The sequence below is a fragment of the Pseudonaja textilis genome, chromosome 17 (genome assembly GCF_049901715.1).
Source record: "Pseudonaja textilis isolate UNSWEBS1 chromosome 17, rPseTex1.2, whole genome shotgun sequence".
Lineage (NCBI taxonomy): Eukaryota > Metazoa > Chordata > Lepidosauria > Squamata > Elapidae > Pseudonaja > Pseudonaja textilis.
This window is the reverse complement of record NC_142006.1, coordinates 9,625,598-9,649,222: the sequence shown is the minus strand read 5'-3', so window position 1 is coordinate 9,649,222 and position 23,625 is coordinate 9,625,598. Positions and strand designations below refer to the sequence as shown.

General features: G+C 49.7%; 2 protein-coding genes across 2 annotated transcripts; one reads left to right on the top strand and one right to left on the bottom strand.

Annotated features, from left to right (window-relative positions):
* Positions 1-3,220: 3,220 nt before the first annotated feature.
* LOC148124544 (uncharacterized) lies at positions 3,221-8,026 on the top strand. The gene is made up of 6 exons (XM_087914440.1): positions 3,221-3,514; positions 4,702-4,792; positions 4,969-5,081; positions 5,985-6,058; positions 6,403-6,550; positions 6,836-8,026. The coding sequence occupies exons 1-6, from the start codon at positions 3,303-3,305 to the stop codon at positions 7,629-7,631; spliced, it is 1,434 nt and encodes a 477-aa protein (XP_087770566.1). The 5' UTR covers positions 3,221-3,302; the 3' UTR covers positions 7,632-8,026.
* An 896-nt stretch (positions 8,027-8,922) lies between these two features.
* Positions 8,923-18,185, bottom strand: NELFB (negative elongation factor complex member B). Its single transcript, XM_026712466.2, has 13 exons — positions 17,976-18,185; positions 17,110-17,273; positions 16,926-17,025; positions 15,363-15,593; positions 14,571-14,756; positions 13,926-14,038; positions 13,438-13,540; positions 12,194-12,289; positions 11,436-11,578; positions 11,137-11,243; positions 10,722-10,863; positions 10,201-10,309; positions 8,923-9,620 (listed from the first exon to the last, which is right to left on the bottom strand). The coding sequence occupies exons 1-13, from the start codon at positions 18,075-18,077 to the stop codon at positions 9,402-9,404; spliced, it is 1,815 nt and encodes a 604-aa protein (XP_026568251.2). The 5' UTR covers positions 18,078-18,185; the 3' UTR covers positions 8,923-9,401.
* Positions 18,186-23,625: the final 5,440 nt, after the last annotated feature.

Here is a 23,625-nt window from a genome sequence, read left to right as displayed (position 1 = left end):
GTTTCATCATTCCAGCGTAACTGGTGCAGAGTAGGGCGACCACGTGTGAATGCAAGTGTGTGGGTGTTGGTGGTTGTGTGTTTTCATCGCCTGCTTTGGGGAGGGGGCGGGGGGCTACAGTTCAGAAACACCTCACAAACTACAATGTGCAAGCAACTCAGTAGTAACACCTCGGTGAGGTGGCCCAGGAGCTGCAAATTGAAACCCTACGATTCTAGAAACATTGGTGCGTGAACGCATTCCAGCTTAGCTTGTTCTTTATTCCAAGCCATGAGGACTAGAATGTTACTTTTTCAAAGCATGCAGAAATCGTTGGGGAAACACCAGCATTTCTTGCAGCAGAGCCCTAGCTCGGTGGGAAAGCCGGCTGTCAGGGGGTTTCAGAGTCCCAGTGCAAATGACGGCATCTCAAAGGAAGCTTGGAGCCAAAGCTGGCGCCCTCCTGCCCTCCTCAGAAGGTGCCAAGCCATGCGTAGAGGCCCCATTCTGGGCACACACAGGCCCACCGACACTCCCAACACCTTACCTGCCTGACCACGGAGGACCGGCCTGCTTCTTCGGCTTGGTGGCCTGCTTCTGGTACTCCATCCAGCCACTCACCAGCTCATGAATGATCATCAGGTACAGGAGAAAGAGGAGGACGGCCGGGTCCATCTGTGGCGCCTCAGAGCCCGCTTCATTGGGCCTGGGGGTCATGGATGCTGGCAGGCCGGAGAAGAATGACCTGGGCTAGCGAGGGCTCTTTCCCGCCCGCAAATCCACCTCTCTGCAGTGATCCTGGCCGGTTGGGAAGCCAGGGAGCCAAGCTGTGTGACGGGAAGCCATGGCTTGCCCAGCTCGCCTCCAGTTCCCGCTCAGCCTGCAACCTGCTGCCGCATGCTCCCCGCTGCCTCCGTCCTTCGCTGGCGGCGTTTCATGCATTGGGGCTTTGCAGGAGATGCCCGCCCACCAGACAAAGCATCTTCCTCACTCCGCTCTTCCTCGCGATTCCCTCAGGATGGAGCAAGAGCTTTGCAGGGTGCAGAAACACACACAGGGAGAAGGAGAAGGAATATGAGTTGCTCCCCCTTTCTGCAAAAAGGCTCCACCCCTCCCCATCTCCAGAGAGGGAAAAAATAGCTAGAATGATGCAGCTAACTTGGATCCATGCTGGGTTGCTAGGAAGAGGCTGCCCAGAATAAATGCTTTCAATTTCTCCTCCTTTTTTAATGTAATGGGTTTGTTTTAATTTTAAACATACATCAACATCATTTCATGCACAGTGTGGCGTCTGAATGTCATTTGTTTTGATACAAAAGTAATATTGATACAAATAAAAATTATTACATTAATCAGACTCACTTGATCTAATCTTATTATACGTATCTAGATCAGCACATAATCCTTCACTTTTCCATTATTCAATATTTGCTACATCCTTCTAATAATAATAATAATAGCATTATTTTTGAGCATATCTGATAATATCCTTTTCCAAAATCTGATCTTAACCGCTAACATTCACTTTAGAGGTGTTTTGTAAAAATATGCATAACCATATTCCCCCTACTCCTAATTTTTTTAATCTATTCTAATTTTTAGTACAGCCAACCTTGTTTTTTTATTTTTTAGAAGTAGGTCTTCTAGTCCAACCCCTGCCTAGGCAGGAAATCCTACACCACTTTTCATCAAACTAGACATACCCAGTTCCTGCAACCGTTCTTCCTATGTTTTAGCCTCCGGTCCCCTAATCATCTTCGTGGCTCTTCTCTGCACTCTTTTCTAGAGTCTCAGCGTCTTTTTTACATCCTGGCGACCCAAACTGGACACAATACTCCAAGTGTGACCTCCCCAAGGCCTTATAAAATGGTACTAACACTTCACGTGATCTTGATTCTGTCCCTTTGTTGATGCAGCCTAGAACTGCGTTGGCTTTTCTGGCAGCGGCTGCACACGGCTGGCTCATATTTCTTCATCCTCTAATAAATCAGGCACTTAAAAGACACAGGGAGCTGGGTTTTTTTAATTTCTGGCTTATTGTTTTTTAAAGCAGCATTCTATAAAGAAACCCAAGTTGGTTCATTTCACACATACCAGAGTCTCAATCCAAGTAAGATCCCTATTTCTCTCTGTGTTGGCTGCTTCCTCCTCTGTTTAAAGAGAACCATTAGGACACTTGAGTGATGCACAGTTAGAAAACCTACATAGATGCAAAAACCAAAGAGAGGACCACGCAGGATGGTGGAATCCTGTTTCCATAGCAACAGAGGCAGTTGCTGAGATCCAGAGGCAGCTCCACCTTATAGCCAATCTTTGGGTCGCGAGCACCCAATGCTTTCCCCCATGGCCCTATTTTACCCAAGGTTTTTGCTCTTGTTGTTGTTAAGTGTCTCCTTGTGCCTTGGCTGCGAAACCAACAATAAATCACAAGTAAGTCACCTGTCTGTATCCATTTCCCTACTTCGCATCTTCACAAAAACTTGGTTTATGTTGTCTGTCGAGATTCATCTCAAGATGTTAAGATAAGCGTTGGGTGTCCCTTCAAGATAAGACGTGAAAGGATGTGATTAAAGGATTTCTTTAAGACCAGGAATGGTCATTTCACCTCTGTTTTAAATGAGTTGATTGGCTTGGAGTTAAGAGTACTGTCAATCTGAGGTTTAGTCAGCCTACAATGGTTTGAAAATCCTCATTTGGCCAAAAGGGCTCGAGGTTGATGGGCTCCAAGTTGACTCAGCCTTCCATCCTTTCTGAGGTTGGTGAAATGAGGACCCAGATTGTTGGGGACAACAGGCTGACTCTGTAGATCACTTAGAGGGGGATGGAAGGCACGGTGAAGCGGTATAGAAGTCTAACGGCTATCGCTATCTATCTATCCATCTCAATGTCTGTCTGCCTATTTATCTACATAAGAGCCGTGGTGGCGCAGTGGTTAGAACGCAGTATTGCAGGCTGATTCTGCCCACTGCCAGGAGTTCGATCCTGACTGGATCAAGGTTCCCTCCTTCCAAGGTGGATAAAAGGAGGACTCAGATTGTTGGGGGCAAGAGGCTGACTCTGGAAACCACTGAGAGAGGGGTGTAAAAGCACTGTGAAGTGGTATGTAAGTCTTAAGTGCTATTACTATGCAGAAATGATGAGTCCAGGTAATCTGGTGGGTAGGAGCAGGAATTGTTCCCCGACACGGTGACTCTCACCAACCTCCCTCAGCAGTGCCCAGGGCTTCTCCACCCGAGGAGCTCCGCTTCAGACGTTGGAATCAGAAGGGCCATCGAAACATCTTAACCTCGGCTTGTTCCTTCCCCGCTTGTGTCAACAGGCCCATGGGAACCAAGGCACGGCAGAAAAGTCCGTCCAAGATTGTCCTGATGAAGGACAAGAAACCTACCACCGTGGAGCCCAACTCAGCCCAGATCATTAAGCAGCCTCGGCAGAAGAAGAGAAAGCGTAGCAAGAAAAAGAGGAGTAAATCCCAGCGGCCCCATCTTACTGTGCACGGCAGGAGCTGCTCCGTTCACAGTCTTGACTCCAAAGGGTAAGGCTGAAGTCCATAAGGAGGCCAGGGCCTTGGAGAAGCTCCGGCTGGTTTCCTTTTTGGAAAAGCCGCAGAATACCCATAAGCCCAACGGGAGGCTTAAAAGGGATTCCCAAGGGAGCTTTTCTCAAGAGACAACCGGCCTTTCTTTTGTTTTTCCCTGAAGACGTTTCACTTCTCATCCAAAAATCTTCTTCAGGCCTTCAAGGTTGCACTTTTGGGAGAACCATGACTTGGGTGAGCGAGAATCTCCACCGAGGTTTATACAGGGAATCTCATGTTGGGTGTGGGCAGCTCCATCTACCCCGAAGGAACTTCTGGGCCCTCAGATAACACAGCCTTGTGAGGACGAACTTGAGGTTCATCAGGAGGAGAACAATAATGTCTCCTCTTCAGGAGAGGATGCAAACTTCAAAACGGAAATGCTCAACCCAGTATTTAGCTACTCGGAAAGTGGCTGATTGTAAGAATGAGGCTCATCTAATGGTCCCGGACCAGTTTGTAGTTAGAATCACACGACACAAAACCCCAAGAGAAGCTTCTGGGGTCTGTAATTCCCTGGTCCTTCCTTGTTGACGTGCGTTATTTAGATGCATAAAGCAATTATTTTTGTTTTTACCTGATTCTCATTAGAAGGAATGTACATTTTGTTCAGTTCTGAATGGAGGATCAATGGTTTTGACCATTCAGGCTTGATTTAAATAGGTCCAGGGTTGCCCATTCACACCAAGTTAGCCTGATCCGTATCTGAACATGAGAATTTAATTTTGGGATTAGTTGAAGGATTCAGTGCCTAGCATATAATCTAGGGAACATGTAGGAACAAATTTGTTTCCATCGGCTATTCAACTTCCATAATATTAGCTCTCGCATGGCTGCAGAAGGTTGCGGTTGAGTCAACCCCTGTGTGAACTATTGGCAGAGGTGAGATTTAAGCTGAAAGCCGATTCATAGCTTTCATTCCTTCCCTTAGGAAGCGGAGAAATAAGTCAGGCAGCTTTGAAATTAGGTCAAAACTGAAGCTTGGCAATTTTATAGCTTGTCCGACTATACCACTTCTGACATTGCAGGCTTCCTAAACCTCTGGAGGCCTTTTGAAGGACGTGCTTTGGGAACGTGTGGCTGATCGAGTTTTGGTTTGAGCAGAAGTGACATTTCTGAAATGTTGTCATGCTTTTCTCACCCAGTTTGTCATCGGAAAGCCAAGAGAGTGCCACCACCAAGTTATGTTGCAGCAATGAGGACACAAGAAACGGATCTTCGGAGACAGACCGCTTGGTGAGTGGGACAGGAACCTGGATAATGTGTTGCTATTTTAGCATCCTTTCGAGCAAACATTGCTGACGCGTGAAGTGGAACTAGCATTCAATTCCTAGGTAACCATGGTTATTGAAGAACATTGAAGCAGATGTAGCTCATATAGTACCACTCTCTTATTTATTTTCAAAATGCAGGGAGAGACCCATAATGCCACGGTGGAAATCGAAAAGAAAAGAACGCCCAGGAAAGAGAGAACGGAGCCACCAGAAAAACCTAAAGACGTTAGCAACAGCAGAGAAAACAAAAGGTAATATAATGTCTAGGAAAAGCTAGCCATTTTATTTCCACCAGCTTACTGAAGGAATTCAGTTTCCTAGCCAACATACCTACTTAAAATGCCCCGCTAGGTGGCAGCACCTATCACCTTTCTGAGAAAAAGAAAGAAAGAAAGATGAAAGAAAGAATGAAAGAAAGAAAGTAGAGAGGGAGGCAAAGGTGGAATTCAGTAGGTTCTGATCAGTTCTGAAGAACCGGTAGCGAAAATTTTGAGTAATTCAGAGAACCAGCAAATACCATGACTGGAGATTTTACAGTAACCTTCCCCTGCCACACCTACCACCCCACACCCACAGTAAAAAAAAATTGAATCCCACCACTGGAGGGAGGCAGGAAAGGAAGGAAGGAAGGAAGGAAGAAAAGAGGGAAAGAGAAAGGAAGGTGGGAAAGAAAGAGAAAGAAGGGGGGAGGGAGGGAAGGAAGAAAAGAGGGAAAGAGGAAGGAAGGAAAGAAGAGGGAAAGGAAGGAATAGATAGATGTTAGATGGCTATAAAATGGAGAGAGGTGAATGGATAGAAACATAGATAGAAAGATAAAATACAGATCATTAAGAAACCCTGTGCTTTACTTGGTATTCATAGGCAATGAAGGACAGCCAGCTTAGTCTGTGTTGGCAAAAAAATAACAACTTATTTTAAGAAGGTTTGTCAGCTGGAGAGGTGCTCCCAAACTCCTTTTGGCTTTCATACTTATGTGAGCCACCAGCGCTGTCTAGCTAGCTCTTAGCCCACCAGAAATGCGCCAGGAAGGCTCCATCAGGCCACCACCAAGAGCCAACGAAGGACGCCGTAACACGCGAGGGCCGGGTGTTGAACAGAGGGGGCAGCTGACGGGAAACCAACCTATTCTTCGCCTTCTTTGTCTTCCTGAACAGAAAAATAAAATACCCCAATGTTGTGGAGAAGAGGAAATACCAAACGGTCTCTGAATTCCAGTTTGTATACCCAGGTAAGCCCAAGGAAACCACCGATTGCCCTTCCTTCCGTTCTTGGTGGCCTCCAGGTTCAGTTTAATGGAGCTGCCAGGTCATCCCATAAGGTTCCTTTATTTTCCCTGCTGCCCTTCGATGGCTGTCGGCCCGTAGGGACCTTCCACCTTAACGTAGCTAAGCCAGGCGGGCTAACATTCACAAGAAGGGTGGGGGAACTTGGGCTGGGGGAACAAGAAATTCTTTGTGCACCGGTGTGCCTTCTCCCTCCGAAGGGATCAAAGCAGACAGAAAGAGATTTAGGCAAGTCAAAACACTGGACAGTGGCCGAAATCGGGCAGATTTCTCTTCTCCTCGCTCCCAGGAAAATCGAATTTCCAGTCCCCTCAAGAAAACCCAAAGCAGAATCTGCGCTCCATCTACCAGGGGAAGGTAGATCCGAAGCCGCCAAGGCCCACGCAGTTGTCGGTCTGGATGCCCCACAGTCAGTGGGACATACGCAAATCCCAAAGGTATCCGCTCCTACAGCCCTGGGGTTTCTTTTGGGGGGGCCTAATCCTGGCCCCTTCAGCTCCGTTACCCAACTAGGGAACGTCATCGGTGCTTGGGGGCAGTGGGGCTTCTTGCATTCCTTTCTAGCATCTGCAGGAAAATCCCCCAGCTCAGAGAGCACCAGGCAGCCCACAACCTCTGATGCCTTCTTTTCACGCTGGGGACTTCCAGAAGCAGGGGACTAGCAGCTTCCTTTCTCCCAGTCATCCCCCCCCCTCCACCTCTCGCCCCTCTTTCACCCCCAGGGCAAATGCCACCCCAGATGCCAACTGCCCGGTCGGCAGCGACTTCTTCAGAAAGAATCCGGCTCAGGCACTGACCAGCCTGACCTACAAGGTCAACAAACTGGTCCTGGTGAACGAACACGACCTGGCGCCCACTCAAAGCGCCCCGCCCGGCCCAACGGTCAACTCTTACTTCCCACACCTGCAGCATCAGCCCGTCCCTGACAAAGCGGGGCCCTTAACCGAGGCTTTCCAGAGATCAAAGCGCCGCTCGCCCAAGAGGGAAGACCGGGTGGAGCAGCAGCCCCCCGTGGAGGCCTGGAGCAAACTCAGGGGCTTCCCTGCCCCGCTGAGGAACTCCCCCAGGCTGAGGCCCGTGTCGGCCAAGGAACACCGCCAGAAAGCGACGGACCAGATCCTGCCCAGGAAAAGAAACCCCAGTGAGAAGCTGGCCAGGAAAGAGAGGAGGGACAGGCCAGGGATCGACTCGGAGGGCATCCCACAGACCAAGAGCGCCATAATCATCCCGACCGTCAGCCGGTATCTCTCCAGCGAAAACCTCACGGCCAAGGGACCCCCCTTGGGGCGGAAAGCCCCCACCCAGTTCCTGGCTGAGGAAAATACGCCCGAGGGGATTCTGGGAAACGGTTCCCAGGGGGAACTGGGATCGAGTTCCTTTTCGGCGGGCTCCGGCACCAGCCCGAAAGACGACCCCTCCCGTCCGGGGGCTGGCGAGCCGGACCGAGCTGAGCCAGAGAGAGACGTCAGTGTGGGGGATCCTGCAGACCTCAAACCGGGACCCGAAGCAACGGAATGACCGAAAAGGAAGAAGAAGAGGAGGAAGAGTTTAATTCTGCAAGGCTTCTTTTGAAAGGGGAAAGAATTGATTTGGCTCTTTGTCTTCCCTGGCAACTTGGGCTAGGTGGCCCAGAGTGCAGGCTGGGGGCTGCTTTCCAAGGGGCGAGGGCTCCCCTTGGAGAAATGCCCCCCCCAGGGAGCTCGGGAGGCTTGCTGGCTGGAGAAGCAGAGGACGCTGGGCTGTTAGACAAAACAAAGGGGGGGTTACGGGAGAAACAAGATGGGGGGGGGCGGGGGGGAATTGCTGATCGTAGCTTCTTCTGCTGGAGATGAAGGAGGAATCTCCCTGCGAGGGAGGGGCTCTCCGAGGTCTCGGTTGGGAGACGGGGCTCATTAAAGCTTTCAGCATCCAGAGGCCGACCTACTTTCTCTCTCCTTGTCTCTCTGCAAAGCTTGGGAGCCTCCTCGGTCCTTCTTAGGGACACAGTCCGGGAAGGACGGAAGCGCAGGAAGAAAACAAAGGGGTCCCAAAGGGGCACCTGGACTTTCTTGGTTTTGCTTCTTCTTCTTTTGAGGACGTTTCGCTTCTCATCCAAGCAGCTTCCTCGGCTCTGACAGGATGGTGGGGAAGGATTTATACTCCTTGCAGACACAGCTGGTCGTTTGCATCCTTTTTAGAGAGTCATTGAGGCCGCTTGGAGGTTTGTCTGTGTCCACCACCTGCGTGGTGCTCCTGGTTCCTGCAGCCGGCCATTTCCACCCCCAGCCCCCTCTGGACATCCACTCCTCCTCCCACACCAGCTGCCGGCAAGGAATATCAATCCTCCCGTTCCCCACCGCCCTGTCAGAGCTGAAGAAGCTCCTTGGATGAGAAGCGAAACGTCCTCAAAGGAAAAACAGAAAGTCCAGGTGCCTCTTGAAACAAGCATCCTTGGGAGTAACCCTGACCTGGATGACAGAGAATCCCCACGGAAAACGTGGTTTTCCTCGGGCCCTGCCAGCTTGTGTGTGTGTGTGTGTGTGTGTGTGTGTGTGTGTGTGTGCAGAGGAAGGCTCCCGAGCTGATCCCCAAAACACACAAGGCTGTGCGTGTGAGAGGGAGGAGGTGCAACTTAGAACCGAATGACCAAGTTGGAAGGGACCTTGGGAGGTCTTCCAATCCAGCCCCTCATTCAAGCAGGAAACCGTATCCATTTCAGACAAGTGGCTGTCCCATCTCTTCCTAAAAACCTCCAAGCGATCCAGTTATGGGGAGTAAATCAACCGCAACAACAACAAAAAAAAAGAGAGGAAAAAACCCACAACCAAACGCCAAACCAGAGGCTCGGAAAGTTTATTTTTTCCTACACTAGGAAAAAAAAAAAAAGGCACAAACAAATTACTCCCAACTTCCATCATTCGTTTGGTGCGTTTCCTAGGCACACGATTGTTTTTTCTTTTTCCTTTACAAAAATAGCGCCTGGACTGAAACCCGCCCCGCCCCTAATCCGGGGGGCTAATCCAGGCACCCTAACCCTCTCCCACCCTGGCCACTTGCAGACTTGCGGACTTCGACCGGCCGGCTGAGGCGCTCTGGGAGTGGGAGTCCACAAAAGCTTTAAAAGTCGCCGTGGTTGGAGGAGACCCCGGCCCCAAAGGACCTCCCCCCCACCCCGGCCCCACCCTTAATGGTGCAGCCCCCTTCTAGGGAGGCCCCCAGGGGGCCCTGAGATGAGGTGCTGAGTGGGCGCCCGAGAAGCTTCCTTCAAGGTGGGCCGGGGGCCTCGTTTTCCCAGCGATGCCCCCCCCTTTACGCCCAGGGCCAGGAAGGAGCCTGGCTCTCCCGGGAGGAGGGAGGGGATGCCCCCCCCCTCGCCCCCGCTCTATCTATGGTGGAACTGGCAGAAGATACTGCCAAGAGGGGCAGGTCCATCGGCGGCGGAGCCTCCGCTTCCGGCCCAGGGCTGCCTTTGCGGACTTCCAGTTTCTCGCTCAGCTGGTTGAAAAGCTCTTTCACCGCTTCGCTGCTCTGTTCCGGGGAGAAGGTTTGGAAACGGGTCAGCCCTCCAACCGCGGCCCCAGCTGAGCCCCCAATGCGCTGCCCCCATTGGACAACCTTCCTGGCCACCGGCGTTAAGCGAATGAGCGATTAACCCGGTTGCTAAGCGAGGGCCACCTGTGCAGCCGTCACCCTGTCCCCACAGTCGAAATTCAGGGTCGGCCTGTTTGTTTAGGATGGTCGCCAAGGTCCCCGGGGTGGTGGGATCGCCCAACCAGCCAAATCAGGGAGGGAACCCCAACAACCACAGCCGGGAAGGAGGTGCAATCGCTCCACAACTGCCCCATTTAGTGACGGAACCCCCGCTCCCCACAGCGGTCATGAAGCTGAGGACGACCTGAAGGCCCGAATGAGTTTTCTCCACCTCCCATCTCTGCCGGCGCCTATGCCGCCTCCCCTGCAAGAGTGGCGGGCAGAGGAAGGGGGAGCCCCAACGGGTCCGTCTCGTCCCCACCCCGTCCACCGAAACAGCCCCCAAAAAGAAACCTCAGCATGGGAGGTGCAGGGAACCTCCTCTTCGCCCTATGGCCCCCCTGCACCCACCCCCTACCTGCTTGGTGGGCTCCAAGGACTTCTGCAGCGCCTCCAGTTTGGCAGGGACCACTTTGTGATGGAGGTGAAGCAGCATCCTCAGCAGGTGCCGGTGGACGTTGTCCTTCCTGGACCAGAGGGTTGAAGCAAGGCTGGTGGTGGCGGCCCAGTTTGGAAGCCCAGCAGCTTCTCCGAATCAGTCCCCTCAACTACCTGCCTCAGGACAAGAGGCAACCCTTCCCTCTGTTCTCCCCTCCCCCCTCCTTTTTAGTTCTTGCCTTCTCTCTTCCCTTCCTGTCCCTTCCCCCTCACCTCCTTTCCTTTTTCCTTCCTTCTCTTCCCTCCCTTCCCTTTCCACTTTTCTTTTCCTTCCTTCTTTTTTCTTCTCTCCCCTTCATTCTCATTTTCCTTTCCCTTCTCCTCCTTTCTTCCCTTCCTTCCCTTCCCCCTTTCTCTCCCCCTCGCTTCCCGAGGCAGCTTAAAGTACAAGTGCAAGAAAACACTTCCGCTGCCTCCTCCGGGAAAGGAGGCAAGTGTTACCTGGGGCAGGCAGTCAGGAAGAAGCGGTCGAAGAGGACGGCACAGAAATCGTCTTGCCCAAATTCGTCAGCCAGCAGGGTGAGGTTGCCAGTGAGCAGGTGCAGGAAAATGTCGCCAAAGGCCAGGTCGTTGAAGGTCTCCGCTACAAAAGGCCCAGAGATGCTTAGGGTGACCTTGAGGAGGGGGGGTGGGGTGGGGGGAGGAACGACTTTCCCCCACCCTCTTTATGAAGAGAGGAGGAGAGCGAGAGGCGGGTGGGCTCCACAGTGGATGGTCCCACAAGGTCTTCATTGCACATTTTTTTTTTTTTTGGTCTTTTTGGGTCTTAAAAGTCTTGCAACTTCTTCCCGACTTGAAGAGCCACCAATGCCCTCTTGGCCCTTTCACCCCTGGGACATGAGGCACGGGGACTTACTCAGGGCAGGAACCAAACGGAGAAGGGCGTTCTTGTTCCTTTGCTTGGTGATGTGAAGCACGTAGTAAAGGCCGATCTCACAGGCGATGCGCTGCTCTTGCAGAAATCTGGGACACGCACGAGGAAAGAAAAGCTTCCGCTGCCGAGTTCGTTCGTTTGCTCGTTCTGGTCCCAGTTGTGGCCGTAAGTAAGTTAACTAGCTACATTTTGGCTTCGGTCTCGGAGGCCCACCGTCTCCAGCCCTGCCGACCCCCAGGTGGTGACTGATGGGCAAAGGCTCCCAAGCGGAAAGGACTCACTTTGGAAACGCCTCTGGGATGGCGCTGGGATAAGGCGCGGGTCCCTTCTCTTCGGAGGGCAGCTTCTGATCCACCGTGAAGGTGTAGTCGTCCACCACGAAGGCCATCACCATGGGCAAAAATTTGGTGATCAAATCCACCTCCTGGGATACAGGAAGGCAGTGGAGGGTCAGCTAACTTTGCCCTTAACTGCTAGCGAGAATCGGACCTTCAGGACCACAAGCCAGAAGTCACCAACCCCCTGGGCCACGGGGGAGATGGGCACGGGCGCCCGTGCAAAGCTCCACTCTGGCTGAGTGGCACCAGAGGTGGCATTCAGCTGGTTCTGAGCGGTTCTGGAGAACCAGTAGAGGAAATTCTGAGTAGTTTGGAGAACCAGCAAATCCCACCTCTGACTGCCCGCCCCCCCCATCTCTTCTCTGCTTCCCACTGAATCCCAGCTGATCGGCTGGGTCTCCTTTGGTTGCCCCGCCCAGGAGAACGGAGCTGGAAAGCAGGCTAGTGGGGTGGGGAGGGAAGGGGGATTTTGCAGTAAATCCTTCTTCCCCTGCCACGCCCACCAAGCCAGGCCCACAGAACCGCTAGTGAAAACTTTTGAATTCCACCACTGAGTGGCAGGCAAGCAGGCAGCGTGAGCGGGGGGCACTTGCATTTCCACGCCTGCCACTCACACACCCACCAGCGCCGGGCCAGGACGCCCAGCTGGGAAGGCTGTGGACCACTGCCCTAAGCGATAGTGTTCACGCTGGGCCCCGTACCAGTTTGGGTTCTTTGAAGATCTGGCTGTCAATCACATCCCAAGCGCCTTGTCCCAGGGACAGCATCCTCAGGAGTAGCAAGAGCTCTGGGCTTTCCTGAAAATTCAACCATGTGGAGCATGGAGTCAGCCCTGCGTGAATTCTCCGGAGGCCAAAACCTGTCAGGTCACACTAACGCGCTCGCTGAACAAGGGGAAATTAAGCGACTGGGGCTGCATTCGGAACTCACCCCAGTGGCTGCCAAAATGTGCACCGTGACATCACAAAGATTGCTCTTCAGGCCTATCACTCGCCTCTCCTTCTCCATCCCCATCCCTGTGAGCCCAGTGGCTCGATAGGCCACAGGGCCACCCCAGTAGATTGCGAGAAACGCTAAACTCCTCCTGTTTGTCCCCCACTCTCTGAGTGGTGGCACCACCGGTCTACCCACCTGCCTTCCATGGAGGACCTGTATAATACTGCACGAGTCAAATTGAGGGCTTTAAAAGTATCTACAGACCCCTCACATCCTGGACATAAACTGTTTCAACTCCTACCCTCAAAACGACGCTATAGAGCCCTGCACACCAGAACAACTAGACAGACACAAGGGGAGTTTTTTTCCGCAACTCCATCACTCTGCTCAACAACTAACTCCCACAACACTGTCCAACTATTTACTAGGACTGTATCACTGTTATTCTTCCCATCCTTCCTTTTACGATTTATATTACTTTATTTAGTTTCCTAGTGTGATTTGATTGCTTATTTAGCGTTGTTTCTTATGATTCTTGATGGACGTATTTTATTTTTTCTTTATGTACACTGAGAGGTTATGCGCCAAAGACAAATTCTTTGGGTGTCCAATCGCATTTGGCCAATAAAGAATCCTATTCCATTCCAATCCTTTTGCTGTTCTATTTTATTCTTCTATTCTCTATTCTGTTCTACCGCTTCTTTTGAAGATCCGGCCGTGGCCATCAGAGTCCTTTTTCTACCAGGGGGAGGAGGTCCCTTCAGTCACGCTTAGGAGTAGACCTGTCTCTCTGGAGCTTTCCCTCCGTCAGGAAATGTAGCGTTCAGCTCTGAGAGCTTCACTGCAAAACCCCACAGGCAGATTGCAAACCCACTTCGCTTCCTTGGAGAACCGCTGGGTCCGGGGTGGAATAAGATCTCCTGCCTTGGGCGGGGGCTTGGACTAGAAGACCTCCGAAGGTCCCTCCCAGCCCTAGGATTACTATTTGGAAGGTCCACCCCTAACTTACCCTGGGTAACACTTCCTGGCCAATCAGCTCCTGCAAATTCCGGATGGTGCTCAAAGCCAAGGTGTTGATGGCAAAGGGATCGCACAGGATCATGGACAAGTCCCTAGGGAGGGAGAGAAGAAGCAGAACCCATTGCTCCTCCGCAGCGACCGAGGCGGACTCCTCAACGTGTGACCACAAGTGAGCCCAAGGGGGAGGTTGCTCAGTGAGTCTGGCCTCACTCAGTGAAGGGCTGTTAAGGGTTCCCTGCACTGGGCCAGGGTGACGAGGGGCGGAAGGGGATTTGGGGCTGATTCAGGCATCCCGCATGCCCGCGTGGAAAACGCCTGACACCGGTTCAGATCCAGGCAGTTTAGAACAAAGCGCCCCCCCAGCCCCCCCCAAAGGGAGCAGAGCAGCGGGTGCCTCACTTTGCGTGAATGGTTTTACGGGGTTTTCTTTCATGGCAAGAGGAGCCCAACCGGCCTCCAGATACACCCGACACTCACCCCAACACTTGCTCTTGCCCCCTTTTCACTCCGTCGAGGAAACCCTGCAGCTCCCGTGCTCGCTTGTTGTCGACAAACCTTTCCCGAATGCAAGCGTCCAGGCACCAAGTAAACTGCCGAGGGAGCAAGATAAGAATAACCTTTTTTAAAAGAAATATGGAGCGTGAACAGCAGGAGAGGCTGCCCAGCTCCCGAAAGAATGCAGACCCCTGGCAAGGGAAGTTCTAGGGGGCTCTAGTGGTGAGGTTAGAAAGCTGGAGATGGCGAGTTCTAGTCCCGCCTCAGGCATGGAAAGCCAACGGGGTGATTTGGGGTCAGTCCTTCTCTTTCTCTCAGACCAACCCACCTCACAGGGTTGTTGTTGAGCAGAAAATGGGAGGAGACTTTGTGTTGGATATGTCAGCAGCCTCCAGTTTGTAAAAATAAGAAAGACGGGATACAAATAAGTGAGAATGAGAAAATAAGGTTGCTTTCTCCATGGAGTGGCCTGTTGGCTGGCTACAGCAGGGCTGCTTAGTTTGGAAGGGGTTAACAGTCTGAGATGAGAACAAGGTTTCTCCCAGCCGGGATGTTTCGGTGGCAACAACACTCGATTGCGGCGGGAGGGTTGAAGGGCTACAGCAACCGTCTCTTGGACTTGTGTACCTTGTGGCAGGGATCCACCGTGCAGATCTCGCTGATGTCCAGATCGTGGAGGGACATCAGGAGCTCCGCCCTTAACGTGCAATAATGGACGTTCCGTGTCCGGAGGAAGAGAGTGCGGAGGAACTGGAGTACCATATCGTACAGCTTCACGTTCTTCCCAATCATCTGGGTCAGCTTCTGGACCACCTGGTCCCAAAGACAGAGCAAGATTCTGAGTGGGGTCTAGGACAATTCACCGCGGCCAACTCGGCACACGTCCGTCAACTAATTTGCCGTAGCCAACTCCCGCATCTTTGTAGAAGCCCCTCAAATATTGGAACACTGCTATTATGCCTCTCCTAGTCCTTTCCTTCATCCAATTAAGAGATACCCAGTTCCTGCAACTGTTCTCCGTATGTTTTAGCCTCCAACCACCTAATCATTCTTGTTACTCTTTTCTAGAGTGTCAATATCCTTTTTTTATATCGTGGTGACCAGAACTGGATGCAGTATTCCAAGTGTGGTCTTACCAAGGCTTTATATGTTGAGAATGACAGAGAGAGAGAGAGAGAGAGACAGACAGACAGACAGACAGAGAGAGGGCTAACCTTACATTGGAAATTCTCCATCTGAACTTAGCAAAGCCACCCAACATGGCCAACAGTTGAAGAACCACAGAGCTTCTCATTCAACAGTATACGAAGGACAAATAGTTCTTTATGCACACCATGCACTACTCATGATATCACACTGGCCTATGGGTGGCCCAGCTACCTACAATAAGCATGCTGGATTATCCTTCCTGGTGCTTACCTCTCCCTGGCGCCTCATTTTAGGCGAAGGGCTGAAGAAGTTCTGCAGCACCGAGAGGTCATTACTGAATAAAGCGTTTTCCTTCTCCAGGATGTACTGCTTCAACAACGGGGAGACCTCGTCCCCAAACAGAGCCTGGTTATCTTGCCAGATCTGGCGTTTTACTTCCACAGCACAAGCTTTATATAGGTCCTTGTCGGCCATCACAAGCTTCAACTTTTTTTCAGGAACCTTGGGTTTAATGGGAAAAAAAATATGGAACTTGGATGTTGTATCTGTGGACAGCAGCAAGATTACGTCATGCGCAAAAGTGGAGGGACACTTCAGTCCCCACCATGGATGAATGATTGCAAAAGCCAATGGCGTTAGCAGAGACGGTTAAACCGACTGCTCTAATCAAAGGGGGGGAAAAAAAGCACAATGACTTTTGTTTCTCCTTGGAAACCACTTCTGGACTTTATGCTTGAAGTGGCAAAAAAATATGAAACTTTGATGTCGAGTTTTACCAATTAGGTAGATCTCTTGTTACAGAAATGTTTATATTTATATTTCTTTAGTTATATTAGTTATAACTAATATATTTAGTTTATATTTTTATGAAAAATTTTTAAAAAAGAGATTTGATGTTACTGTCTTATTCAACTGCGCCAAAGGGAGTCAAAAGTCAATGCCTTTTTTTTCTTTTCCCCTTTTTTTCTATGCTTTTCCCATTTCCCTCCCCTATTTTTTCCTATGATTTGCTTTTGTATTTTTGTATTTCATATTATCTACTAACAAAAAGGATAAAACATGCTAACCTGGGCTCGGACGTGCCATCAGGGGCCAATTGCAAAAGGAGGGTCTCAGTTTGTACTGAATGTTTTTCTAGTGCCACTTCTAGAGGGTTCTAGATCTTGTTCTGCCCTATTTTTACATCTAGACGCCTAGTTAAGCATAGTTTTAACCTCTGGATGCCATGTCTTAGGGTGTTTTCACAAGACCACGTTGTTCAGGGCTCCAGGATCACTCATTCCATGCTCCAACAAGTAGCCATTTCAAAAAAACAACCTCGTCCCAAAGGTAGATAGATATTGGACCGATTCTCTCGTTGTTCCAAGCCGTGTTCTTTTAAAAACGTGGTTTGTTGCACAGTTCCCCAGTGGCTGAGTTCCTGCATGGTTTAGTTGTGCTAACCCACAAAGTCCAGTTAATGACTGGCTTCTGACAACATGCCAAGTTAAAACTATGCAAGCCTCACCATTTTCTAGGCTCTGCAACAGAGCTTGACAAAACGGTTTCTAACGCTAGAGAGGAACGGAGCTGTTGGGGTCCAGTAGCCCACTCTTCCCTGTCAAGACGTTAACAAAAAGAGGTGCGCAATCTGCAAAGAGGTTGACACACGGTGACTTTGAGTCCAGCAAGCGTAATTCACCACCTCAGTCCCTCTTGGTGTTAGAATGCAGCCAGGAAGGAAGGGAGGAAGAAATAACCTGTATGCATAATCCCTCTTTTGGCCCTGATATAGCGCTTAGACAGGAAGTTCTGAATAAAGGGGAATTTTAAACAGAAAGAGAGGAAATCTACCTTGGGCAGATGTTTCATGACACACATCACCACCGGCTGGATGGACGGCATCTTTACCAGAGGGAAGCTCTTCTCCAGGAGGTCTTCCAGCTTTTTGTACCTGGGAGAAGAAGAAAGGAGGAGCCAGAGGTTCCATTTTCGGCCCGATGTGCACATCCCTTCTAAGGTGGTCCACCCAACCTACCTTTCTTCGGCCTTTCCTTCCGAGGCGATAGCCGAGACCCTCTCCAGAAGCTTCTCACGCAGCTCATCAAACACCGACTGGTGGAACTCCAACCTGGGGGTGCCATGGAGGTCCAGGAAAGGGAGGGCGGACTGAAGGGAGGGCAACAGGATCCCGTTTTCCGTCTGTCAAGATGACATATGTGGGATTCAAACAGATCAGGAGCAGGTAATTCGCCCATTTCTCACCCTCCCGTGATGCAGCATTGGTCCTAACGGTGGGAAAATGGTCCTAGTCACGTTCTTCGGCGCCGTTGTAACTTTGATCACTAAATGAACTGTTGTAAGTTAAGAACTACCTCTGTTTATTTATTAATAATTGGGCAGGGGGAGAGAAGAGGAAGACCGTTCAAACATCTGGAAGCCATAAACAGGCTAAAACCCACCTGTTAGTCATTCCCTTGCACCTGATGCAGTGCGTGTGAATGCATGCACACATGCACAGCTGAATGTGCAGCTTGCAACAGACCCGGAGAGATTTTAAGGAGCAATGCAGCAAAAAAAGGAAGACTAGGGAGGGAGAGGGAAGGAGACAGGGATGGATGGAAGGGAGATAGGAGAGAGAGATGGAAAGAGAGAGGGAGGGAGGGAGGAAGGAAAGGTGATGGAAGGAGACAGATGGAAGGAGAGCCAGGCAGCTCCCCCCACCCCACCCCCCGGACCTTGCGTGCTTTTTGCACCCGCGTGGAAGGACCGTGCTAAGCGCAAACTCTCCCCCAGGGTGTGCACACCGTGGGAAGGTGGGAGAAGACTCAAGAGGGCATGTTGCATGCTGTACCCCGGGACTAGTCCCCATGGCAACGGGAACACGGGAGTCCCCCCTCCCACCTGGAACTGCTCGATGGCCTTCAAGGGCTCCATGCAGTTGGTCAACGTCTCCTTCAAGTCCTCCCCGTTGGCCACCCCGAGCTCTTGCAAGCCGGCGAACATGATGCCAAAGCTCCGCAGCCCGAACGGGGTCCGCCCGCCCCGTAACGGCTGCGGTGCGACGGCGACAGGCGCCCCCCAGCGGCCGTCGGTCCGCCGCTCAAAGGCGTCCCGCCGGGAAACCGCGCCCCGGCCCTAAAAGGTTCCGCTTCGGTTCGCCATCAGCTTCTTTCCGACCAAAAAAACCACAGGCACAAAACATTTAAGCAAATCGCCCAAATTTATTATCTGGGGGAAACGGCATTGGCTTCGTCTGAAGGTTTAGCCCTGAAGCCCGTCAAGCAGTTCAAATCAACGGTGGAAATAACCTTAAATAAAAATATTTTTTTAAAAAATGCCATACAAGTCGTCCTGCGCTACATTTGAGCCCAAAGTTTTCTGTTGTTAAATGAGACAGTTGTTAAGTGAGTTTTGCCCCACCCCTCTCGCCGCAGTTGTTAACTGGAAAAAAACTGCAGTTGCTAAGTGAGCTTCTCTCTTGACTTTGCTTGTCGCAAAAGGGGATGACATGACCGACGGTCATAAGTACAAGTCAGTTGACACGCATATGAATTTTGATCAGGTGGTCGTGGGGAGTGTTGCAATGGTCATAAGGGTGAAAAACAAAAGAACAAGCCACGATGCCCACTCGTTCATTTATACACCTTGGTTTTGGCTCTTGTTTGTTATTAATGATTTCTTCAGATGCTTTTTTAAAGAAAAAGAACAATAAATGAATTTCCTTAATGCAGGTTTAGGATGCAGATGGACCTGGCTGAAGACAGCAGGACAGAGGACCATCTTTAATTTTAGGGGTCTCCCCCCCCCCCCAAGTGTTCTTTCTTTCTCTTTCTTTTTTTTCTTTCTTTCTTTTCTTTTCTTTCTCATTACCCTTTAGGTGCTGCGTGCATATGCATGCTGTTATATGCAAATTAAAACCAGTGTTAAATATTACATGCTGAACTTTACAAATTAGAGAACTGGGAGCACAATAGAAGATAGGGCCTCTCCCTTCCTGCCCCCTCCTCCATCTTCTCCCCCCCTCCCGCCGCGTCTTCCACCCTGGGGCCTGGAGGACAGGCATTTTGGATTGATGAGCCAGCCTCCTAAACCAACCAGGGGATTTAGTGCCAGATCCTTTGAAAGGGAAAAGGGAGGAGGGAAAACCCAACTCTCGACTCCCAAGTGCCCTTTGTCTGATATCATCTGCAACTCTTTTGCTCTCCTTGGACAATCATACTCCAAATGGTTGTCTTACCATCTACAGCAAAACCCTTTAAATTTAATGTCTTAGCGCTCTTCTCCTTAGACATCGGGGGGGGGGGGATGTGAATCTTTGCAAATTGATCTATGCCCTCTTCCCATCTATGTCCCCCCCCCCTTTAATTCAGAGAATCTGTTCCGCAGATGCAGTCTTACAAATCCCCCATATCAAGGCAGAACACGGTGTGTAGCCTAACCCTTGGCTTATGGTGGAAGGATTGCAGCCATTTTTGTATCCCCCCACCCCCCCGCTTGGACAGATGTTGAAGAAACAGCAGCTCAGGCAGATGTTGAAGGCACAGGGAATTCCTCTTGCAATAAAAGAGGTGAACCCATGTTTTAAATTTTAAGGGACATTCCTGAACAACAAGAAACCAGAATCTTTGACCTGGAAAAGTTTAATAACAGGATTGCCACTGACAGGTTGCTGAACAGGATGGCTGTGTCACGTTCACCAGAACTGAGCCTTTCCTCAATGTAGGCCACCAATTAAAACATTCTTTAAAAAATTTAAGCAAGGGGAAATTTAAAAGGAGGATTATATAGGTTCCCTTGCCAATGGGGAGACGTTGGCAATGGACTGTTGACAGTGAGAAAAAGAAACCAAGAAAGTAAAATATGTCCTTCAGATGAAATATATACGATTTTTTAAAACCTTTTAAAGAAAAGACTGGACAGCCACCTGTCTGGAATGGAATCTCCTGCTTGACTAGTGGGTTGGACTAGAAGACCTCCAAGGTCCCTTTCAGCTCTATTCTGATTGAACTTAGCAGAGATTGAAGTTTGGATTGGCAGCCCGGTTCCACTGTTTTTTCCTGACTCAGATTATGCCTTCCATTGCTTTCTCTACTGCTGGGAGATTTTTTCTTTTTTTTTAAATCGAGGCGTTCTCGGTACTTCCCGAGTTTGGCCATTTTCTTGCAGATGTTTCATAGCCCAACTAGGTAACCTCACCAGGGTTAATTAGCCGGATAACAAATCGTCTGCAAGAAAACAACCAAGCCCAGAGAGCACCACGGGGCCCTCATTTCAAGCCTGAGCTACAACTGTTCTCAGTATTTTGAAAAAAAATAAACGTGTGTTTTTTTGGAAATGAGGGTTTGGCCTCTGAGACAGAAAAAACAAGGCTTTGAATCTCCTCTCTGCTGAAGGAGAAAGCAACGAGGCATGTAATTTTCAGCGTGAAATATGGTTGCTACTCAGTTCCTACCCGTTAACTGAATGATCTTCAGTGACGGCATGAAAACGGCTTGGGTTCAGAGATTTTTCACATGCCTTCATTTGGTCCTTGGGATGTCAGTTTGCAAACCTTCACCACAGCGGTTGCCATGGGGACCCCAGGTTATGCGCTCAAGGGAGCCTGCCATGTGCCTCTCTCTCTTATCTTCTTGTGACTCAGGGAATGCCTGCCTGCCTCCACCGGCCGCCCACTTATCCATCATGTCATAGCACACATCCCTGGGCACCTGGGGAGAAGATTGCACCATGACTATTGCGAAGGTCTTGGGAACATGGGAATCAGATATGTGCACGGGGCTGGAGCGTGACTATAATCACAATTCTATTTTCCTCTGACTTGGGTGGGTGGGGGGATCAACTACTGAATAAGGTGAGACTTTTCAAGAAGAGATTGGACTGCCATCTGTCAGAAATGGCGTAGGGTCTCCTGCTTGGATGGGGGGTTGGACTAGATGACCTACAAGGTCCCTTCCAACTCTCGCTAATCTATTAAATCTGTTAAACAGACCCTTAATGATGCATTCATTATTAAGAGAAGAGGGAGTCAACGTGGGAGATGGTGAATTCTAGTCCCACCTTAGCCATGAAAGCCAGCTGGGTGACTCTGGGCCAATCACCAGGAGGTGTGAGTTCTAGTTCCGCCTTAGGCATGAAAGTCGTCTATGGGTGACATTGGGCCAGCCTCAGCACAACCCACCTCACAGGGTTGTTGTATGGAAAATAGGGAGAGGAAGGGGCATATTAGATAAGCTAGCTGCCTCGAGTTATTTATAAAAATATAAATGATGAGGTGAATTGATTGTCGTTGAAAGTAATTCATCTTACTACATCAGGTCTTGGTGAGGCTGTGTGTTCGAAGTGATGCCTCCCATCTGGCCTAGAATCTTGGATTTTCTGGTGGTCTCCCAGTCCAGAATACTCCCCATATTCAGAAAGTCCAAGCCTGTTGGGCAGAGAGAGAAGGTTCTTAGCGGGAAGAGCAACCAGAACTGCCACTTTCGTTTCCAGTGTGCTAAACCAGTCTTTCTGCCTTTGGGAACATACCTGGGCAAGTGTATGCAAAAGCCTACCCATCCTTTTATTTCCTTTCTAGAAAGAGAAGCCACGTTACGCAAAACATGGAGAAAAGGAAAGAAAGGAGGCAGCGAGCCAAAGAACCTGAGCTAGAAATAAGACGACTTAACTGAAATCTACTTTACAGCCACACTGTTCAGGCTTATATTGATTTTGTTCCTTGCAAATCATCCTATCAAATCCACAAATAGCTTCATGCGTCGCTTTCTGTTCTTTTAAAATTCTCACCTTTCTGTTTTCGAGGATCTCATCGACTTCCTAAAATCATAATGATCTCAATCACCCCTTTCCTCTTTCTCTTCCAACCGGGGCTGATCTAAACTAACAAAACAAACCAACCAACAAGCAAGATCGGATCTAATTAGTACTTGGATTAGTTCCCATACGACAAGAGAAATTCTGACACTATCTGATATCTCACAAACATCTGTTACCCCTTTGGTGGCAGTTTTTTTCTTTCTTTTCTGATTTCCATCTCCCTGGTCTGGAATGGAAAGAAGCGAGAGGTTTTTTTAGTTCTGCCATGGGAAGAAATGGGAGCTTTTAGTTCTGGAATGGGAATAAGGGTTTTTAAAGAATAAATACGACCTCGTGGCCACAGCCATGACATTGCCCAATCAAGCTGTAATTCGGTGGTTACCTTGGCAACGTGGGAGATGCATCTGTCTGTTGGATCTCACCCTCCATCAAACATAATGGCTACGAGAGTTTATTATGCAATCCATCCTTTGGAAAAGAAAGGAAAACCAGATTAACCATATGGGACGTGTCAGGCAGCAATGCCTAATAAGACAGTTACTGGTTGGTCACTGCTTCACACAACTGAAGCTGATGTCCTTCTTCTCTCGGTTCCAGGAAGATTCGTGAGTGTTTCTATATAGTCCTGCTTTTTTAAGCATTCGTTTTAGGATTAACAGCTTCTTGAACATCGCTCCCAGAGGTATCGAGCTACAAAATTCCCCCCAATGCATGGAGAACCTAAGGTATTTCTATTGCTTCCTTCCCAGCCCAGAGATTGATACTGGTCATTGACCACCACCCCAAAAAATTAAATTGAGCTTGTAAGATTCAGGTTTGATGCACAGGTATCTTGATTACAATAGAAAGATCCAGAGATACCGAGCACACGAAATGATCCCAAATGCAACTTGATTAACTATAGCCTCGGGGTTTCTTTTGTAAAGAATGTGGTAGACCCATTTACAGAAGCTACCTTGCTCCAATCCAGATTGGTTTTGAGCCTCCCTGGGAGAAAGACACTCTGCAGGAGAGATGGATCTTAAAGATAAGAGAGCTGCGAGTCAACCTCACCCTTTCTCAAGACATGTGGCTAAGCATTTTTCAGTCCCGCCCTGCAAGAAACAAATCCTTGTTTATCAGGATGGAAGGAATGCCCCCACTCAACTTTTGGGCAAGGCAAGCGAGGGCGTATGGCTCTCTTCTCATTCAATTTATGGATCCTAAGCAGAGCCTGTTGAGTGGTTTCTATCATGACAGCACATAAGGGACATGATAGCTAGTGCAACAAGACTCACAAAGACTCATTTCTGGTGGAGTTTGGGGGAGAGAAAGAAAAACTTCTGCTGCTTCTGCTGCTTTCCTTGCATGAAGCCAAAAGTCTCTCTCTCTCCCCCCCTGAGAACGGAGCTGGAGACGGTATCCTGCAATCCCAAATAAAGAATGATTGATCCGTGGGAAAATGGGGTGGAGAATTTTCCTGCAGAGACAGGGTCTCTGGTCTGTGGGATTTAAAATTATGAGGTTGGTGGTCCCCTGAGGTCCAAAAGGTTGGTGACTCCTGGACTAGAAGACGCCCAAGGTCCCTTCCATTATTCTGTGTGTGACTTAAGAGTATCTTCTACCCCTTTTTGCTTCAACTTGTTACATTTATATATCAAGTCGAATAAGAGATTGCACAGCCAGAATGATATAGGGTCTCCTGATTGGAATATTTTCTCCAATTGGTTGCAATGTTTCATTTTCTTTTCTGGATGAT